The sequence below is a fragment of the Emydura macquarii genome, unplaced genomic scaffold (genome assembly GCF_026122565.2).
Source record: "Emydura macquarii macquarii isolate MOO-44397 ecotype Brisbane River unplaced genomic scaffold, CSIRO-AGI_Emac_v2 contig_1253, whole genome shotgun sequence".
NCBI classification, from domain to species: domain Eukaryota; kingdom Metazoa; phylum Chordata; order Testudines; family Chelidae; genus Emydura; species Emydura macquarii.
The window spans coordinates 37,691,635-37,713,438 of record NW_027131390.1 but is presented as its reverse complement, the minus strand read 5'-3'; the positions used below and the strand labels follow the sequence as shown (position 1 = coordinate 37,713,438).

The 21,804-nt window shown below is 46.2% G+C and overlaps 1 protein-coding gene across 2 annotated transcripts in view; it reads left to right on the top strand.

Annotated features, from left to right (window-relative positions):
- The window catches only part of MID2 (midline 2), a 246,607-nt gene that overhangs the window by 155,879 nt on the left and 68,924 nt on the right, over positions 1–21,804 (top strand). For both annotated transcript variants that reach the window (XM_067548512.1, XM_067548513.1), the window contains 2 exons: positions 810–905; positions 17,769–17,876. In XM_067548512.1, the coding sequence (XP_067404613.1) occupies positions 810–905; positions 17,769–17,876 (204 nt within the window). The remainder of the gene's footprint in view (positions 1–809; positions 906–17,768; positions 17,877–21,804) is intronic.

The window sequence follows — 21,804 nt, the reverse complement described above, 5'->3', positions numbered from 1 at the left end:
GCTGTTTTTTTGAACCTGTAGGGTTCATGTTTTTCAGATTTGCTCTTCAACCCTAAGGATTAGAAACATATGTGTTTTAAAAAAGAACTCTCATGTAATCTCATGACTCCAGGAGCTGGGGCTTCTAGAAATACTTCTAATATCATGGGGAAATTGCAAGAGTTGGCATAATCCTCCTAGTTCTCCTGCTATGTCTAGATTTTTCCAGGAAAGTTGGGGGAGTCCAACTCAATTTTGTACATTAAAAGACAAAAACGAAAAAAATCACAGCAGGGTTAAAAACCCACCTCCCAAATTCCAGGCCTTCGTCGTAAATCAATAAAGTGACAGAGGAGGCACAAACACAATCCCTCCTCTGTGCTGGTGACCTTTAAGGCTGCAGGCTGCATTGCCAAACCCTGTGGGCCACTTGCACTGTGGTGCCCTCAAATCGCCCATGAATGTTACTGTAGCTGTCAGCCAGAGATCATGAAACAACATTAGGTTTAGCTTAGAAGCATCTTGCTGTGCCTCCTCCTTCTAAATGAAGAAGCATTGCAGCATTCTGTGCTGGCTGCAAAGAGCCTGCATGGAAGCTGCCAATGCAGCTAAGTATCTCTGCCCAAATCCGTGCGCGCGCGTGTGTGTGTGTGCATGTGCGTGTGTGTGTGTGTTTATGTTTGTTTGTTTGTTTGTTTGTGTTTATCCAGGGTTCATGTTTGATGAGAAATGTTCAGAAATGTTAATAATCTGTGGAGCCAGTTCTTAAGCTCTGCTGAGGCTTATGCTTTATTTCTTTTTTTCCTTCCTTCCCGGTTCTGTGCCGGCAGCAAACCCTGGAGACGAATCTCAGCAACCTGGTTAAACGCAATAGCGAACTAGAAAACCAGATGGCCAAGCTGATACAGATCTGCCAGCAGGTGGAGGTACGTGATGGCAATGCTTCCTAGAGCGGGGCTTGGCGCTGGCTGAGGGGAGAGCGTACTGGGGGCATGATCCATGCCTCTAGCATGGGACCCCGAAGGGAGAGAGGGATTATTTAGAGAGATGATTATATTGGCGGCAATGGAGTGAAATTTGGAAAGAGATCATGCAGGGGAAAGCCCAGGCAGTGAGATGTATGAGGCTGTTGAACCGTCTCAGTACCAGTCAGATTGGGCCCACCGTCTCGCCACACCAAGCTGGGAGACGTGTGTTTGCCTAAACCAGGGCCCATTGATGGGTTAATCCGGTCCTGAGCATAGCAGTTTATCTAGAACCTTCCCACAGCCCACTGGGAGGTTGGAACCCACTGTTTGGGAAACACTGAATTAAGAGTTTGGCTTTGCCTCTCTGTGGCCTTGCTAAGGACATGCTTGGCATTCACAGTGCATATTGTTTGAGGCTGCTTCTTCTAGGCAGGGCTGGTAGCGCCACCCATTTTTAAGATTGTTTGACACTTCCCATTAGTACGACCCTTTTTCCAGTTGCTCATAACTTAACTATGCTCTAACGATTCAGGCTGAGATTTTCCATGCCAGGTGTCTGCCTCAAGCTGAATTTTTTCGTGTGTGTGGAAAATTCCAGCCAATGGTGTTTAGCTGTTTTTAAGGAGGAGGCTGGGGGGATATATGTTGTTTTACCCATACTAAAAAGCTTTTGGTGATCTTTTCTTTTTGCCATCTCCAGGAAAGTCTGCCCAAATTTGGCCAAGTTATAAGCCTTTGAAAAATCTCAACTGTCATATACTTAGCTGATACTTGCTAGAGCTTCTTAGCTTGATTCCTGTAGATTCCATCTGCACGGAGCATGCTCCAGGCCAGGACTGCAGGGGCAGAGCAGTATTTCCAGTCCCCAGTCTTTAATGGATACTTTTGATGTTAATCTGTGCTTCAGCCTGCCATCTGTAGGATGGGGATATTATCACCACTCCTCTTACAGGAGATACCGTAGTGATGACTGCCAAAGGAAACGAATAATTCTGTCTCCAAAGCAGGGTTTGACTAGTGTGCAAAAAATAAGGCACGGGAAACACATTGAAGAATGTGGATAACACAAAATATTGAATAGCTGCTCGTTGAGTGAGCACCATCTATACTGTGCACTGAATGAGGCAGGAGTCCTGTGGAAAACATCGTGTGGGATAATGTAATCAAAGACTAGATCATCATGCCTGTGCACAAGGGAGCAGTATTCAAGTCACACAGGAAACCTTAATTCTGGCATTCTCAGTTTCTGAATGCTCGACTTTGGAATCTAAATAATATTCTCTTGATGTATTTTGAGTGTGTATAATTATACAAATACATTGAGACACTGCAAAGCAGAGTGATAAAGATGATGAAAGGACTGGAGGGCATGGCCTAACAAAAGAGAGATGAAAGCAAATGAATATGTGCAGGTTGGGGAAGAAGGGACAATGGGTGGGTGATAAGTAGAAGTGCTTGGCATAAAAGGAGCAGACTGGCATACTGCCAGACTGCTTGGCATAAAAGGAGCAGACTGGGTTTAAGGTGGTGAAATGGGTGGAGTATAAGTGGGAACAGGGGCCTAGATTTAAAGCAGGATGGGTTTTGGTTGGAGCTGATCCTGTTCCAGGAGGGAGGTCAAACAGATAGACAGCCCGGAATTTGGCAAGAGATGTACGCACAATGGAGGCATCAGCGTGGGAGGTGTCTGAATATAGAGAAGCAAGAATGGTTATAAGAAGAGCGGATGAGAAAATCCTTCCCTAGCGAAGGAGGAGACGTGCTATATGGCCCAGAAGCGTCCTTTCCAACAAGCCATTTAGTCTGTAATTCTGTGGCCATTGTATGTCAGCAGCTGACAATCACCCATTAATAGGCAGGCACCTTGCCGCACTTGGGGGTCAATATTTGACACTGGGGGAAAATGTACCTGGCCCCTTTGCAAAAGTACTGAAACCTCGTGGGAAACAAAAGAAAGCACCTACTTAGGCTGAGCAGTCTCATAGTTATCCCCACAAAATTAAGGGGCATTTTTATTTGAAACCCATTCAAAGGCTGACTTAGTGGGTGGTGATAACGCAAATGAGAGCGCTGACCTGCTCCTTGGAGAAGATAAATTCCTGCGTGTTTGGGAAGCATGCTGACGAGGCAGGGATCAGAAGTGTCGTACTCCAGACTGTTAACAAAATCAGTGCCTCTCGTTCTCTGTAAGAGTTTGTCTCTTCTTACTGCCCCCCCAAACCGCTGGCATGTCCTAATGCATCCCTGCAGAGTTTTCAGACTCTGGCATGTGCTCAGGCCCAGCATCCCAGGCCTTTGGAGTGCGAGCGAGGCACCTAGCCATGCCTTTGCCCTCTGCACATGCCCATGGCACTGCTGTGTGGAAGTCACAGGCAGTCATGCTAAGGGAATCAATCCTGCCAATGTACACAGGGGCAAACCCCTTTCTGTGCCCCTTCTGTGCTGTGCTTGTGCATCCTCCCAGCCAAGACTCTCAAAGAGTCACTTAAGAGTGTTGCAGAAGGAAGACACCCTGCATCCAAAGAGCCTGGTGGGTGGTCCTGTAGCAGGCCCTGCCAGCTCTGTGCCCTCTGACGCCCCTCCCCTCAGGTTAGAAGTCACGGTGGTGTAGGTCAGGGACAAGGGGAAACCTGGAAGACGCTGTGGTCCAGTGTGACTCCCCTCAGGACTGCAGCTAGCTGGTTGCAGTTGTCAGGCACCAGAGCCTAGGCCGGGAGGGGTCAGGTGACCAACATAGTTGGTGTTCTGCCTACCTCCTCCTCATCAATTGAATCACATTGCTGCCTGATTCCCAGGTGAACACTGCACCTCTCCCCTTGCCTCTGATAGCCCCCTCCTGGCCCCCACACCACCAGCTTTCCTTGCATGCGGGCAAGAGTCAGAACCACTCCAGAGAGGTCACTTCTGATGCCATCTTGCAGAAGCTGCAATAGCAGAACCATAGGCCCTCTCCTCCCTCCAGAGCGCTGCCCCAGCCCAAGCCTGGGGAAAGGGCGAGAGTTCCAGATTGTGCTGGGTTAACGATGCTGAGGTGCAGCGATGGCTGGCTGGGTAGCAGCTAGTCGCATTGGGGAATCTGAGGTACTGAAGCATGTTTTCGAATGCGCAGTTTGTCCCGCTGAGGAACAATAGCAGAGCAATGAATGAGGCGCCCAACTGAGCCACAGGGTCTGCAGCCCTAGGAGTGTGCATGGTGCAGGATGAGGGAAATGCACCCAGACCATTTCAGGTGAGGAAGTCGCTAGGACCACGGATGAGCTCAGTTCTCAGCCATGGTAACAGGCTTTTACAGCATATCAGTAGGATCACAGGCCTGATAGCAGCAGGCCTTATGGGAGAGGACTCGGTGCTCCACAATCCCCAACGGGCAGGCTCTGGACACAAGGGCTGGTTGGAAATTATCTGTCAATAATAATAATGCACCCTGGCCAGGAATTGTGTGAAGCAAATCATCCCCTTGTCCGTTATGGAAGATGTTGTCAAGCCGGGGAGTCCCAGTCCATAGAGCAGAGTGGAGACACAAGGAGCAAACTACAACTCCCATGAAGCACTGCAACTCCGATTTTTGGCCAAAAACGTCTGGTTTTGGTGTCGTGGTGAAAAGTCAAAATTTCCTAGGAGGGGGGAAAAATGACCAAAACCAAAAGGGTTTTTTTTTTTTTTTTTTTAATTTCTGTCAAAAATTTCCCTCGGGGTGGACTTTGGACAAGCTCTGCTGGATATGCTTCTATCGCGGTCTTGCCCCTGGGACTTTCAGTGTGGCATTCCTGGAGCATCTGAGGCTATTTCTACACTTAAAATGCTACATTGTCACTGCTACTTCACAGCTGCAGCTGTGCCTTTGTAGCACTTCAGAGTAGGCACTCACAACAATGATGGGTTGTAGTTAATCCACTTCCCTGAGAGAAAAGTATTTTTCTATCCACCTAGCATGGTCTACCCGAGGGTTTAGGTTGGCATAGCTGCATCTCTCAAGGGTGCCCTGTGAGACTAGCAATGGCAGGGTAAATTTTCAGTGCAGACCAGCTCTGAGACTCACACAGTCTCATTAAAATGAGATGTGTTAGTTCGAGTCAAAGGAAGTCAGGTCAAAACCAAAGAAACGCTCTGTGTAGGAGATCTATCCTGACCCTGCTTAGCTCTGCCAGATGGGTCCCTATTGTGGCATTACAGGACAGCAAACAGTCTCTTCTATTTTTACTGTGTCAGCTCTCTTTTCTGATCCCTCTGGCAGGCAGTATTTTAGGGTATGTCTACCCTGGAGCCTTTCGGTAATTGCCAATTAACTGAAGGTAGTTAACACCTCTGGAAAGGCTACTCTGGACACTACCTAGATGTTTGTTCTAGGCTACATTACTCTTGTACTCTATCGAATTACACCAGGTCACACGGCTGATGAGTGTTGGGCAGATCCATTGTAAAGATCACAGAATACAGATGTTTCCAAGAAAGAAGCAATAGGAGATGTAGACTGTTTTTTCCCCTTCTGCATTCTCTAAGCATACTGATTTTTTTCCATTATGCCTTAATTGTTTCTTTCCTCTTTTCTCCCTCCCTTCCAAAAACCTGATTACAAAACTGCTGCCCTGCATCCTTCCTGCTATCAGAAACCAAGACTAGAATTTCCTTTATCTGAATTCTGTAGCAGAGAAGCCGCTTTTGCAGGAAGGCCAGAGACAATCAGAAAATGTTTTGTGTTGAGGATTACAGGAGACAATCAGAGGAAAACAGATCACCTTTAATCCCACCGAAGAAAGTGACTGATCTGACCTTGCTACTCTGACCACTTGCTCTATAAAACTCTTTGTCTTGCTGACTGGTAATCAGGCATCCTTTGTTTGCATTTCCAAGGGAAATCTCGGTAGAATGCACTCCCAGTAGAAAGTATATGCTAACAGATTAATGCTTCCTCTTGGCTATTACTACATGAACCAGGAGTTCATAAATAATGAGCCCTCACAAATAATAGCTGAAGGGAAGAAAGTGGTTAATACCTTATTATTATTTCAAAGTGCATAACAATTAATATTAAATGAGTTTGCTATTTTGTTAGCTGAGGTGGTGCATGGAGAGAGGCCATTGCAATTAGTTTCTTCTTAATGGGCTATTGATTTTCAGTTACTAAATTAAGCAGCAGTTCCTTGAACAAGTTCCTTTAAAAAGAATAAAGACTCCAATCTACTTCAGGGATCTCTGGAATGGATTTAGGTTATTTTTGTCGACACTTCAGCAAATTTGTCGTGCAGGTTATTTATCTAGTTGAGTTAGATTTCCACCAGGCGGAGACGCCTCCCCGCTCACACCTGCGGACAGTCCTGACTGCAGTGGATAGGTTGCTCATGCTCCTTGGCCTCTCTGCAGCTTTTGATGCAGTTGACTACAAGGTGCTCAGGGACTAGCTGAGCAGATGACACAGAATTACAGCGGCTCCTATCATTCTTCTCCAATGGGAGTAGGACCCAGTGAGCGGTGAGGGGTAACTGATTCTCACCTAATGAGTCCCACAAGGACTTGCCTGCCCTCCATCTGCCCAAAAGCACTGGGAGAGGTGCAGAGGCTCCACTGCCTACTGTCCACTTGGCTGTTTTGCAACCGGCTCTGAAACGCTGCAGGTTTTGGCTAAATCATGTCCCTGTTTTTTGACCAAATCTTAATGCAGTGAAGGGAGACCGGAAGCAAATTTAGTCAGGCTCTCCCCATGCAGAAGTAATTTACCTGTGACTGCTATAAGGGGCATTAGAGAAAGCCGAGAGTGAGCAAACTGTGTGAACTTACTTTTGAATGATACTTTGAGCCTGATTGTTCTTGCTCTGGTTTTATAGAGATGCAGTTCCAGGGGCTTAACTCCCAGTTCACGCTGTCTGAGTGAGAGCAGAATCAGGCAGTTCCCTGTCAAACAGAGCTTGTTGCAGGATCCATTTTCGGAAAACGAGCCAAAACTTGCTCCATTAATTGTAATGAGGGAGATTGAAATGAATGGCTTAAATACCACCCTGAAATTCATCAGCACTAACAACCTTCCTGACTGCAGACAATTTGATGCTGCCATCCTTGCCTCTAGAAATGCTGCTGTCTTTGGCAGTGGTTGTTCTCTGTTAGTTGGATGCTCCGTCCATTCAGAGTGAAACGAACAACTGCTTTACGTGATGGGTACTTATTACCTTTGGCTTTCCTGGATATTTCAGGTGCTCAGCACCTCTCAGGATTTTGCCCAGTATTTGAAGAGAATAGACCAAATTTCGTGCATAGCGAAATAATTGTGTTGTCACGTACACAAGCCTATCTTTAGGGAAATAATACAATCTGCAGGAACTTTCTTAGCCATGCTCATCATAAAAACAGAGTCTTTGGGGGCAGTGGCAAGGAAGCTCTTAGTGGCGTTATACTCCTGCTGTGAGCTCTCACATCTGGTCAGGATGCCGTGTCCAGGGCTATGTGCCATTGGTTTCCATCAGTCTGATAGCTGTTCACATGAACTGGAGCACTGTTTTCCATTGCCTTGGCACCTGTATCTCAGAGAAAGGACACAGCAGTAATCCAAGAAGTGCTGCTGCCCCGTTGCCTCCCAATGGCAGGCTGAGGATAGTCTACACACGGGAAGGCTTTTCCTCTAATGGGCATCATTCTAACCATCTTCCCAGGGCTCCTTCTCCCCCTCCTGCCTTTGCCCCTTACTGTGGCTCATGACGGCTAGCATTCGTAAGGTGGAACGGAGAGAGAATGGATTTTTGTGAGCGTAATATTCAGAGCAAGAACTGTAACTTCATCAGGCAAAACGAAAGTGATTAGCATTCAAAGTTTTTGTAGGTCAGGGTGTTACCTGGGGTTTTGCTAACCCAAAGCTCATGATAACTTTACTTTGTGCGAGGTGGTGTCAGGAAATAAGCCAAATGACGACATGGCCTTCCAGCCAATAAATGGACTAGTAGAAACGGTATAACACAAAAGTGCTCTTACTACAGAGCTATACTTTACTTAGGCTCAAGCACTTACACACGTCCGCAATAGGTTAGTAAAACACCTCAACCCTCAATAATTACCGGAGTCTGGGCGGCTTTCAAGTGGAAACAGTGATTCCAGTTGGCCTGATCTTCCAGAAGCTGTGTCCAAGAAGAGATCCCAAAGAGTCCAAGCCTCTCCTCCCTATTTATCCTTGTTAGTAGACAATAACAGGTCAAGAAAGAGGAAAAAAGGTTTCAAAAGCTAGACCTAAGGTCACCAGAGTACTTAATTAACTAAATGTGTTCCTACAGAATCTGCATATCTTGAGGCCTGGACAAACATCTTCCAGAGGGCATAAGAAGCTTATTGGTCATTTCCTGAAACACAGATAGATCCCAGCACATCCACCAGAGCATCGGGGAGAGGGTGCAGGATCAGGCAAAGGTTGAGCAAGAGGCTCCCCTGCCCTCCTGGCTTAGTCATGCCAAGGCTGCACAGTCCTGCAGAAAGGCTTACCAAGTTTGGCTGCTGTTAGCAACAAATATGATAATATTGCACTATCACGTGGTCTCCGGCCCTTTTACTGGTCTATCAAAACCTCCACATACAAGGGTGTGACTCAGAGGCCCTGCTGGGGACGGAAGAGGGACACATCTGGATATGTCAGTGCCTTCAGTTTGTGAAAGGTGGTCATCTAGGGGATTTATGTAGAGAGCTGCAGGTAGGTTCTGCATGTTCAGCTTTCTGAACCATGGAATGAGTAAACAGGGTTTTTTGACCTTATGCTAAATCCTCAAGTGAGATCTGCTCCTGCATTAGCTATTGCTTATACAGTATTTTATAGGTTTCCTTTAAGGTCGTCTGCATCAGTCCCATCTGTGAAAGGCTGGCTTCCATGCCTAAGGCTGAGTGGATTATGTGGCCAATCCTGATCCAGTAGCAGGGAGTACGTTTAGACTTAAACAGGAGAGATGTGTTAAACCAGATATCGTCCTGCAGGGAAACAAAGGTACCTAAATCCAGGTCTTAGCCAGTATAGTGAGCAAAAGAGGGGGTCTGTGTGTGTGAGAGAGATTTGTTGGAGTAGGGGAGTGTGAGTCTTCACCAGAGGTGAATTCTGTGACTCGTGTTATTTTTATGTTGGGAAGAGGCTGTAGGTGTTTATCGCTATCAAACAAGTCAGCAGTGTTCAGTGCCCTTTCTACTCAAATGGACCACGGAGCCTGGATATGCAACTTAATGGAATCTTTGAATTATTTGAAATAGATGCCCTTGGATATTTACAACATATCCAGTCACTCCTACATACTCTGTTCCACAGTTTCCTGGTCTGCCTGAGAGCAGGATTCCCACACTAAAGCCTTTTTAAGGAAAACTATATATATCCCCTATGTTCTTCTGAACTGGTGAGATACTTTGTCATCCCTGCCCATGGCTTTGAGTTCACCCCTGAGATCTATAACAAATTTACCTGTGATTAAATTAAGTGATTTGATATTTCTTTAGATCCTGGAAGTTTTAGATCTCTAGGCTGTGGTTTTCTGTTTCATTTGGACATTTTAAGTTTTTTGTCAGTCATTCCTCATAAAATAACAATTGAAATAAATTTCTCTGTCTTACCAAACTGTGCCTCCCTGGCCTCCAGAGGCAGCATTTGAGAAAAAATATTAAAACATGGAGCAGAAAACATCTTTGCTATTCTAGCTCTACCCTGTGGGCTTCGGTTCAGGGGATTCTACCTTTCAAAAGTCTTTATTGCCATTGTATAACTAAGCACCAGTGACCCCCTAATTGTATTGTTCAGTCCCACATTCCGCTTCATTCCTAAATTCTACACAGAAACTGGTGTTAACAGAATGGCAATGTAGCAATGTTCAGTATTAAAAATCCAGGAAATGGCAACATTAATGCTGAATATCCAACCTTAATTCTGCCCCTGCTGTATATAGTGATGTGATCCTGTATGATTTCTGTATACGCCAAGCAAACGGCATCAGTCTGAGTAATTTAGCTGAAAAGTACACGGTAAACCAAGTGTGCAGAGTGCACTACAGGTTGAAGATAGACATGCAGAAGAATAGTGAAAATTTGCTAGTTCACAGGTAGTTTCATAGTGAATTTCTGGAGAGATGCTTAGCAGCTGTTTAGGGCTTGTCTATACCTGAAATGCTCTAGTGACATATAGCTGCGCCATTGTAGTGCTGCAGTGTAGACACGACCTATGCTGCTGGGAGAAATTCTTCCCTTGACCTGGCGCTGCCTACCTGGGGACTTAGGTCAGATTAACGATGTCACTCAGGGGTGTGAAGTTTTCACACCACTGAGCAACACAGCTAGGTTGACCTAATTTTCTAGGAGACCAGCCCTTAGTTAGAGAACGTATACTGCATGAGTGCTGCCAAAGGTCTGGTCTACACTACTGACCTAATTCGGTAGAACTACATTGCTCGGGGGTGTGAAGAGCTTCTCCCACCGACATAGCTGCCACCTCTCGGGGAGATGGGTTAACTGCGACGATGGGACAGCTGTCTCCCATTGGCGTAGAGGGTCTTCATTAAAGTGCTATAGCTGCACTGATATAGTGTTTTAAGTGTAGATTTGCCCAAAATGATTAAAATACAGATCCGTGTCCTGGTCTACACCAAAAACCTAGGTCGCTCTACCTACCTCATTCACAGCCCTGAGAAACACCTGATATGTCCTTTCTGCGTGTGACAGTGACCACTAAGAATTCTAAAGCCAGTGCGAGTAGAAATGCTTCTGTGAAACAAGAAGGTGATCACAAACAGTTCCTCCACACCATTGCCTCAAGAGGTAAATAAATCACTGTAATCGCATGCTGCCTCACAACTTTTGAACCCAGACAAGCTATTTTAGGGTGTGTTACAGACCGCATCAAAAACATCTGACACTATGAATGCCAATGGCTCTAAATTGTCTTTACATTCCTTTATAATGCGCAATGAATTGCAGAGATTATCCGCTGTTTACCTCTCTGGAATTAACTCCACCAAATCTCCATTAATTGTTTCCCCTTTAGCTCTGTTTAATCTGCTGGTCAGGATTTTAGTAAACTGCTTGTAATCTGTATTTAACACCGAGACTGGTCCACAGCTGCTCTATGGCTTCTGATATTTTTGCAGTTTCAAAAACGGGGGGATCCATTTTATTCATGGCAACTGGTAGAGTGTTTATTTTATAACAGATGGAGCCAGATTTTGCTGATGTGGTTTGTATGACTCCCCTGATGTGCCACCCCTGTGTGACACATTATAATCCTTTCATGGCCTCTATCTTGCACTGTGGTAGGATATCCTCTTCCTGCCTCTCCTTTTCTAGTTCAGATATTGCAGGTATTTGAAGCCTGAGGGGAGAAGAGGATCCAGCGGGGATTAATTAGCCTGAATTAAATGGAATGCAAGCAGTTTTTTATAGAGACAAGCCAATTCCTTACTTCTCTCTCCTGGGACAAATAAAGCATTCATTCCTACTTCATCCTGTATAGTAGGGAGTGAGAGCCCTAGAACTCTTTGGTTTCTCAAGTTGACTGCCCCAAAACCCTGTTAGTAGGATCTTAATTATCTAGTCTTTGTTTGAATGGCTTAACCTTACCAGTAAGCAATATGTGTGTGCTTCATATTTTGCCTTGAATAGATTAGATTCGACAGGATCCTTTTGGTAAGTGGGCTCCTAAACTTCTAATGTGATTCATAGATTTCAAAGCCAGAAGGGACCATTGTGATCATCTAGTCTGAGCACCTGTATAACACAGGCCAGAGAGAATTGCCCCACAATAATTCCTAGGACAAATAAATCCAATCTCGATTTAAAAATTGTCAGTTATGGAGACTCCACCACAATCTTTGGTCTCTCACCGTGCTCATCTTTCCATTAGCTTGTTTCTAGTCTGTAACTCTTCCTCTCATGCTTCATCTGTCTCCAGTAAAGCACCTCACTTTACCAACCCTTCATGTTACATTCCTTTTTCTATTCCCCTTGCAGACAGCTGCTGCTGTAGCGCCAAAGTGTAGACTTTCCTACGTCAACGGAAGGGATTTTTCTGTCGATATAGGTAATCTACCATCCTGAGCGACAGTAGTTAGGTCGCTTGAAAGAATTCTTCAGTCAACCTACACCAGTAGGTTAGGTTGGCTTAATGAAAGCCCCCATCACAGCCCTCAGTGACGATCTACATTTTAAGTGTAGACCGAAAAAGATGTTAAATCTTTAGCTAGCAGATTTGAAATATTAAGATCTAAAGATAGTGGTCACATCTTAGTGGAACTAATTATTGCCTTTCCTGGATCACCTTTCAGCACATCCTTAATCTGACCCTGTGACAATAGGAAATCTTGTCTGGCTTAACATTTTGCGAAGTGCTGAATAGAGAATTCAGTCCGTCTTCTTTGGATTGCAAGTCTCTAGGGAATTTGTGAAATTGTAATCTGCACCCACAGGGTTCAATGCCCTTTTCTCCAGCTGTCATGACCCATTGTATTATTGGATCTAGTCAAGCTGGAGCCCTGAGTGATAGGACGATATTCCCCTTGGATACTTTTCTTTCGTTTAAGAAGTGAATAGAGGGATGAGAGTGGGAGGTCTGCATGTAATGCAGCTTATCCAATGGATGTTCTATCATCTTGATGAGACATGTAATGGAGCCCAAGGCCATACAGCCAGCCAGTCTCTACCTACTATGTTATAGGACAGGTTCATCCTCCGTTTTCTCCTTCACTGGACATCCAGTTTTCACTGGCTGGTAGATATCAACGTCCAGGGAGGGGACTGCCTGTGAGACAAGAATGTGGTTTGTAAGAGCTCCAGTCCCCTGCTAGTGCTGAAGACCGGTGCAGGCTGCAGCTCTGAGAAGAAGGGGAAGCTGTGGTCTGCTGCACTTGTTGCAAAGTAGATGACCATGACAAATTGCCATTAGGAGCATAGGATGGTCTAATCTGGAAGGCCCTTAGTTCTAACCTATGGGTGTCTTGGCAAAATGGAGGTGGCTTGTGTCTGGTCAGCTTGTAGTGTAGACAGGCTCCATCCTTCACTGGGAGCAGTAACTGCTCTTGAGCATGAAGTTCAACAGCCGCACTGGTTCCAGATCACTCCCACCACGTGTTCTCAGATCAGAAGTTGCTTGTCTTGGCCTCTGGCAAACTTGGTGTCTAGTCACTGGAATTGTCCTACTGCTGTAGATGCTGGAGGAGGGGGTACATTTAGATATATCCACAGCACATACGTTTCTTTCAGCCCTATTTTAATAGCGTGTGCGCCAGGGCCTCTTCTGGCTCATTCCCCTGGCGCGGCCCCGAGTAACATCACCAGCCGTTTTCTTACTCCGTGTCTTAGCAAGGAGATAGAAAGTGTCCAGATACTTGTCCTCTAGCTCTGTCTGATTAGGGTTTGTTCCTGTGCCCAGGGCAGACAGACTCACAGTCTAGACTGGTGAATAAGAATCCTCCAGACTAAATTTTATGACTGTAAAAAAAACCAAAGTCCCTATCTTCCAGCACCGTGCTAGCTCCACCCTGCTCCTGTTTTTTCCTGATAGCTATTGAAGAATCTCATTTCTTCTCAGTCCAATAGGATCCAATCCCTGTGATATACTAAAGGCTAGTCTACAATTAAAATTTATAGCACTACAGCTGTATCAGTACAGCTGTGCTGCTGTAAGAGCACTGGTGTAGACGTGTTACATCAGCAAGAGAGATCTCTAAAGCCACCGAAACAAGCGGCAGTAGCTATGTCATTCTCCCACCAACATAGCGCTGTCCACACAAGTGCTTATGCTGGCAAAACTTATGTTGCTCAGGGGTGGTTTTTTTCACACCTCTGAACAACAAAAGTTTTGCTGGCATAAGTGTAGACAAGACCTGAGAGACCATTCTAGGTTAAGTCCTAGACATTCAGTGATACAAATTCCCCTTGCCCAAACTGCTCTGTGGTTCTGTGTTGGCCGTCACATGGCATGCTGCACTGCGCTTTCCTTCCTCCTTGTTTCTCATAGATGAAAAGGTTTTTCACTAGTATTTACGTTCCCTGAAGATGCGTGCCCTTTATTTTTCCAGTTCACAGCTCCTCTGTTAATGAGGTAGACTTGTCAGAACTCCTGTCTTTCTCCAGAATAAGATACATTCCTCTCCCCGAGATGTCTCGTGTGAGCCAAGAGAGGTTGTGGGCAGCAGGAACAGCACGGGATGCCTATTATTCCTTGCATCATAATTTAACATGAAGATGCTCGTTAAACAGAAATTAAACCAGTGCGAGTGATAGCCGTTTGCATCTGTATTCAGCCCTACCATCTCTCTGAGTACCAATTGGGATCGATTTGTAGTAAACAAGGTCAATAAAGTCTTGGAAGCTCATGAAACAGCCCTGGAAGGCAGCTAACAAGCCTTTTTGACACTAATTACGCAGGTAGCATGTGGCATCATGTCCTGTTATAAATGAGTGCTCCACCACAGTGTTGATACGGTAACGTTTCTCTACTGGCAGCCACTGTCCGATGATTCCTAGCATGGATAGTAAAGACTGCAGCTGGTCTAACTTCAGAGTTCCTGGTCTGGTAGAGGAAAATGGTAAATGTAAGCCCAAGCTGCTGCGGCTTTTGCCATCGGTTGGTGTGTACATGAAAGTAACTCAATGAACACTCTTGTCCAGTCCTGGCCTTGCCTGACTGCAGTATGATGCCCATTGCTTTGTGCCATTCCAATAATGATAACAGCTCTGAGGTGCTACCTGCTCCCATAGTGCTCATGGCGTTCAAAGCGCTTTCCACGGTAACTGAGCCAAGTATACACTCTCTTAAGATCTGAGTCTTCACGACAATGGTGAGCAAATGCTTCCGCTGTCTCTCTCTCCTCTTGGCCCTGTCCCCCCCACACTATGTCTGGCCCCTCTTAGCTCAAGAACGAGACTCCTGCTTCTCATCATGATGGGGACCAAAAAGGTTGGAGAAGACACCCAATGTCCACCAGTGGGTGGAGGGCCTCATGCTCCCATCCACCCCAGTCTGGCCTTCCTCTCTGCAGAGAGAGCTGCTCTGGGTTCCCTGCCAGAACCTCGGAGTGACACCTGCCCATCACTAGCACCTGGCGTGAGCGGGAACCAAGGACAGGAAGAGAAGGCAAACGGCTCCTGGCAGAGGAGCCAGTTGGGATTTGTTCTAGGCAAGGACAGAGGCAGCCCAATGGCCCTTTCACAGCACCCTCCCCCAAAGGCCTCCACCTCCTTTAAACTGTGTAACACTCTGACATTAACTGCAGTCCAAGAAGTTCCTGAATTGAGCCTCAAAACTCCCCGGTGAGGTGGGTCAGTGTCATTATGCCCTCGTTACAGATGGGGAAACTGAGGCATAGAGGAGGACAGGGGCCTGCACAAGGTTACACAGTGGCAGGACATAGATTCAAGGGTCCTGATTCCCAGCCCTTTACTTGAACCACTCAAAAAGCAGTGGAGGACGCAGAGTGCATGGAGCAGATGTCTTGCCCTGCAGTATTTTGATGACTGGAAGATATTTGAGCTGGAGAGGGAGGGAGAGTAAAAATTGCCTCCACTTGGACACAATGGCACGTTTGTAGATGCTGAAGGCCAGAAGGGTTTGTTATGATCTGGTGTGAAGTGCTGCGTGACACGGGCCAGGAAATGAGACTCGGGGCTATCTGCATCTAGCTCAGTAACTTCTGCTCGGCTAGTTGGAAAGGCTCATCCAACCTGATTGTATTGCTCCCCAGTGGGGTTCAGGACATAGTGGCCAGAACTGGACTATGTCCTTCTCTCCTCCAAACCCTGTTGCTGACCAACTGGGCCTTCTGTGAGACAAGTCTGGAAGTTAGCGCCAGCCCCTCTGGTGGCCCATGCCCTGGAAAGCAGAAGCTCAGTCAGTCGAGCTATATAGCTCAAACTTATTTCTTTGTCACTAAACCAGAAACACTGGAAATGAGGTTGGGGAGATGGGAACGTTCAGACAAGAGCCTGGAAGCTAAACAGATCTTGCTGTGAAACTACAGCTTTTTGCAGCTCATTCCACAGCTCCATTCGGTGCTGGCACAGTTGGGGCAATAGCTCTCCTGCCACTGGGAAGTCCGGAAGTGTAGCCCAGTTAGGAGCAGAAGGTGAGAGAGATTGCCTTTTAAAAGTATGGCCGGGCTTCCCCTAGTCTGGAGCCAAATCAAAGGTGCTCTTGGGAATGGTGCCCCACATCTGGAACTACACTGCATATAAGAGAACAGGCGGCCATTTGCCTCTATAGTGGAGAAAGCTTAAGGGCACAGAGACAATGTTCAGGATGCTTTCCAGATCAGGCATTGATATGGTAGCAAGAGCTGGGCAAAATTTTTTGGATGTCTCTTTTCCCCCTCCTGAAAAATGCACATTCAGATGGACGGAAACATTTTATACATTAATGTCCAATTTGCCACATTGTTTTGGTCGGGCAAAATAACAAACAAAGAAATCTGGGGGGAAAATGGAAACGTTTCATTTTAACAGTTTGAAAGCAAAAGTTTTTCAATTCAAAACGCATTTTTTATTTGAAATGTTCTTCGATTTCATTCCAAAACCTTTAAAGGGAAAAAAATAAAATAAAAATCAGATAATGAAAGTTTTAGTGTCAGATTGAACACAATGTTTTTCATTAGAGCCGGTGACCTGCTGGCCACTCAGCAGCAAGCTGCATGACTGACTTGGTGGGCTCAGCCCTGTCTCTAGTCGACGATTATCCATGCTAATGCAAATCCCACCATTCCACTGGGCAGTGGCTTCTGTGTCAGCAGAGGCCTGAGGTGAGCTAGTGCTATACCGCTGACCTTTCTGCACCAAACTGGGTACTTCGGTACATTTTTAAACCAAATGCCGCATCTGGCCCTGCTGTGTAAATGCTGCATTGTTTCAGCTGCATCTGCTTACAAGGAAGACATGAATTCTGTCCTGTAATGTAACATGGCAACACTCCTTTTTAGCTGCGACCTGCTATGCTGTTAGAACTCTAATTCACCCCTCGCATTTTAGTCTTTTTTTCCATGCCCTTCAAAGGTGATAGCTTAGAAACTTCTGATCCGCAATCTCACATTGCTTGGTGAGGCCACGGTGCCTTTTCTTTGTCAAAATCAGTCGGAAGGACCCTTTTGGATACATGCTCTTGTGTAGACGAGCTGGGACCCAACATGCTGGGGCATTAAGGGAGTTTGTGGAATCCCGTTTTTAAGAACAGGGTGGACAAACACCTCTCTGGGATGGTCTAAATTTACTTGGTCCTGCCTTAGTGCAGGGGACTGGACTAGATGACCTCTCAAGGTCCCATCCAACCCTGCAGTTCTATGATTCTAACCGCTAGGACCCTGCATTTCAATGGCACAAGCCAAGTTCTAATCGTGGAGTTGCCTTTGATATCCAGAGGAGGGCTCAGATTGTGCCATGTGAAATCATGATATAATATTTATGTATTGAAGAAGGTGTCTCTTGCTCCCTTCTTATCATGGCTGGACATCCCAGGGAATGGCTCTTTCCTGACTCACAAGGAGCCCTGGCAAGGACAGAAGCCAACACCCCAGGCTCTCAAGAGATTAATATCTGGCCTTGCTTTGGTGCCTTCCCCCAGCCGCTGAAATAAGAATGAGTACAGGACATGGCAGCCCGCTTCTATTTTTGGTGCCTGCACAGCAGTAACCGCTAAAGAGGATTACGTCCTCCCCACTTCAATCCCCGACTCCCTGGCAGCTGGCACAGGCAGTGCCCAGGCCCTGGCTGACTGGAGGGGGACTGCGTTGGGAAGCTGTTGCTCATCTCTCTGTCAGAGATGTCAGAGCCACTGCAGTTGCCAGGCTCAGAGTCAGTGTGTTGCATTCTAATAGCTGAGGGCTTTCTGATGTTTCTGCCTAGGTGAACACGTCCATGCATGAGGCCAAGCTGATGGAGGAGTGTGATGAGCTCATGGAGATCATCCGGCAGCGCAAGCAAGTGATTGCTGTCAAGATCAAAGAGACTAAGGTAAGTGTCGCTCTGAGAAGGGCCTTTCTGGGGGCGCACAGGCATGGCCAGTGCTGATGTCACAGTTACTTAGGGAAGGGGAGGAGGACACCACTGCTGCTGCTTCTGTGACATCCCTGCCCTGTATTTTCATTTCAGCTTTGTCGGCTTGCCCCGTCCTCTCGGTTTCACAATACAGCATCCAGGTCAGCATGCTCCCATCAATGGGGCTGACATGGCGAGGTGATGGGGGCAGCAAGCAAAGCCACAGCGGAGGGAGATGGACCTTGAGTAAGCGGTGTAGGAGTCGGGGAGAGGCGCTGGAAAAGATTGATGTGTTTGGAAATGAGCTTCAAGCCTTAGCATTTCAGAGGTTACTAATGGAGTGGCCAAGACGTTACCTACAGAAGGGATAGGGTGTGCCAAGGCTTGTTCCTTTAATGCTTTTAAACATAGAAGGCAAGGCAAGGACTGTTTTTCAGAGATGCTTTGCGTGACGCTGGCAGACCAGGTGCCAGCTCATGCCTAAGTCCCCATGTTTCAAGTGAACACTGACAAATACCTAGCTGGAACCAGTCTGGGTCACGCGTGGGTGAGTGTTTGTTAAAACAGGTATTAGAATGATAAGAATGTGTTTGGTTTTTAGACTTCATTGAATGTCTGTGAGTTGCTGCTTGCACTAATCTCACTTACAGCCTCTGTATCGCATAGTGTAAGGTCATAGCTGAGAATTGGTATTGTCAGCCTCTGTAATTATGCAAATCACCAGACAGGAGAGAGGCATTAAGTAATGTGAAGTGCCCATCTGCAACCAAAGATATTACATCCTGCCCGACATCAAATGCCGATCAACACCAGAAGGAGTATTGTGGAAGATTAGTCACACAAGTGGATTCCTCCCATCGGCTGAGTTTGCAACTCAGAGCACGTGGGAGGAGGGGAATAAAAACCTCTAAGAAGAAGGAACTGAATCGCTGTGCTGCTTGGACTTGGTGGGGGGTGTTTCTAGGCATAAGCAAGGGATCCCCAGTTGCTTAGCCTGGGTTAGTCTTAAAGGACACACAGAGCTTGTTTATTACAGGAGCTTCCTTTTGAAACTGAAGATTGTAACTCATTTGTGTTCTTGTGTGAGAGTTGACCTGTTTTAACCTTGTAAATAATCCTCTCATTTCTTTTTCCTATTTAATATACCTGTATATAGCATATTATAAGATTGGCTACAAGCTTTGACTTTGGTGTAAGATCTAAGGTGCGCTGACTGGGGTAAGTGACTGGTTCCTTGGGACTGGGAGTAACCTAAATAAGGCCAGGAGGACCCATGAGCTTATGTAGTCTGATACAGGGGACAGAATTCCACCCGGATACCCATGTGTTGAGCTCAATAGCTTGTGTCTGACTAAAGCAGAGCATCTGAAAAGCATCCACTCTTGATTTGGAGGCTTCAAGAATAAAAGTTCCCCTACTTTTTCTTTTACAAGACGGTTATCTTGGGATTTGAGCCCAGACCTTCCAGCACCACAAGCACAAGTCAGTCCTTTGACATTACGAAATAAGCCTTTCTGTAGCACTGACTTTCATGGATCACAGGCTCTGTGCTGTGTCTCAGCTTTTAAACAGTCCCTTGAAGGAGCCCTTCAGTGTGCTAGACCCTAAGGAGGTCCCACCTCTTCCTTAATGGTAGGACACCCATCCTCGGCTCCTCCGAGATGGGACCTCCAGGTGCCAGCCTCCTGTTCTGAACCAAGTGACTTTTTGCCGTCTTCAGGGATCAACATACCCCAGCATGTATTTGCAGTTGACAGCAGGCAGCCTTTTCAAAACAGAGCAGGATTTATTAGTCAACTGGAATGCAGCCTCGGGAAGTCCTGAGGTTAGTGTAGAGAAACAAATGTGAAGATGGAGTTCAGATTGGCCAATGTCAGGGGTCTACTCAGCCAAGCTGCTGTAGAGTCCATTTTGGATCTGTCTCCCTCTCTCTGTCTTTGTCAGTCCCATTTGAGAGCACCTGTGTCTCTCCAAGGGCCAGCTCTTAACACAGCTACCTCAGATCTCTAGATCCATTGTCTTCCTCCTGCCAGAATCATAGAAACATCATAGAATATTAGGAGTGGAAGGCACCTCAGGAGGTCATCTAGTCCAACCCCCTGCTCAAAGCAGGACCAACCTCAGCTAAATCATCCCAGCCAGGGCTTTGTCAAGCAGGGCCTTAAAAACCTCTAAGGATGGAGATTCCACCCCCTCCCTAGGTAACCCATTCCAGTGCTTCATCACACTCCTGGTGAAAACGTTTTTCCTAATATCCAACCTAGACCTCCCCCACTGCAACTTGAGACCATTGCTCCTAGTTCTGTCATCTGCCACCACTGAGAACAGCCTAACTCCATCCTCCCTGGAACCCCCTTTCAGGTAGTTGAAGGCTGCTATCAAATCCCTCCTCACTCATTTCTTCTGCAGACTAACTAAACCTAATTCCCTCAGCCGCTCCTCATAAGTCATGTGCTCCAGAGCCCTAATCATTTTTATTGCCCTCCTCTGGACTCTCTCCAATTTGTCCACATCCTTTCTGTAGTGAGGGGCCCAAAACTGTATACAGTACTCCAGATGTGGCCTCACCAGTGCCGGATAGAGGGGAATCATCACCTTCCTCAAACTGCTGGCAGTGCTCTGACTAATGCAGCCCAATATGCCGTTAGCCTTCTTGGCAATAAGGACACACTGCTGACTGTATCCAGCTTCTTGTGCACTGTAACCCCCAGGTCCTTTTCAGCAGAACTGCTGCCTCGCCAGTCAGTCCCCAGTCTGTAGCAGTGCATAGGATTCTTCCAGCCTAAATGCAGGACTCTGTACGTGTCCTTGTTGAACCTCATCCGATTTTGTTTGGTCCAATCCTCCAATTTGTCTAGGTCACTCTGCCAGGGCCCATGCTGAGTCCACATGTTCCGCCTGACGAGTCTCCCATTGGTTGGTGTCTGTTAAGTTCTTGGGGCTCCCATTGTCTTTCCAGATCCTCCATTGATATAGTCAGTTCAGCCAGTCCTGAATGACCCATTCCTACTTCCCCAGACAGTTACATGACCTCAGCACCTCAAGTCTCCTGCGATGCCCCAGGAGTATTTTAACCCTTCTGCATTCATGGGGTAGCAATCCCTAGTCAAATCAGTCATTGCCATGCATATCATTCATACAAATAGTATAGAAAACTCCCACTTTGGCTCAGAGATAATCCCCATTGTTTGGCACCAAATACCATTTGGAATCTGGCCAGTGCTACACGTTATTCCAGAGAGTATTATCTGTGAGAATCTTCTCCTCCAGTTTTTTGCTCTTTAGTGTTTTAACTTTGTAGCATCATCCATCACTGGAAGCAGCTGTTATAATCTGTGTAGTACGTGAAACGTCTTCTCCAGAGGAACTCTCATGGCCTGTCTATTAATGCACTTTTCACTTTCCACCTCCTGAAGTTAAATGTGAATCCAGGTGCCCCTCACTGCTCTTAGCCCCAGGGTTCAGCTGTCTTGGACAAATTAATGTTTGAAAGGCCATGGATGGTATCTAGCTTGGAGAGGAGAATGGCACAGATTTTCATGATAGATTGTTGTAGTTACATCAGCCCCGATAATTTCCTAAGGGGTTTTATAACACTGCTGTGTTACTAAAATAATGTTAAATTAATGTCAAAAGGCCATCTTAGACCCACACAGCAGATCAGTTAAAAGCTGAAATCTCTGCATTACGCTTAACCTTAGGTTTGCTGGATATTCCAGTGATTTCTGTATAATAGGAAGATATGTGACGCTTGAATTAACTCTGACACTAAGACAAGCGTGGGTTCCCTTGATCCCAATAACTAGGTCATATTATCAGTACTTCAGCCTTTTAGATGTTAAATGTTGCTCCCCCTCTGTGAAAATGGCATCATGGAGTTCCGTATTCGTTGTGTATGAACTGA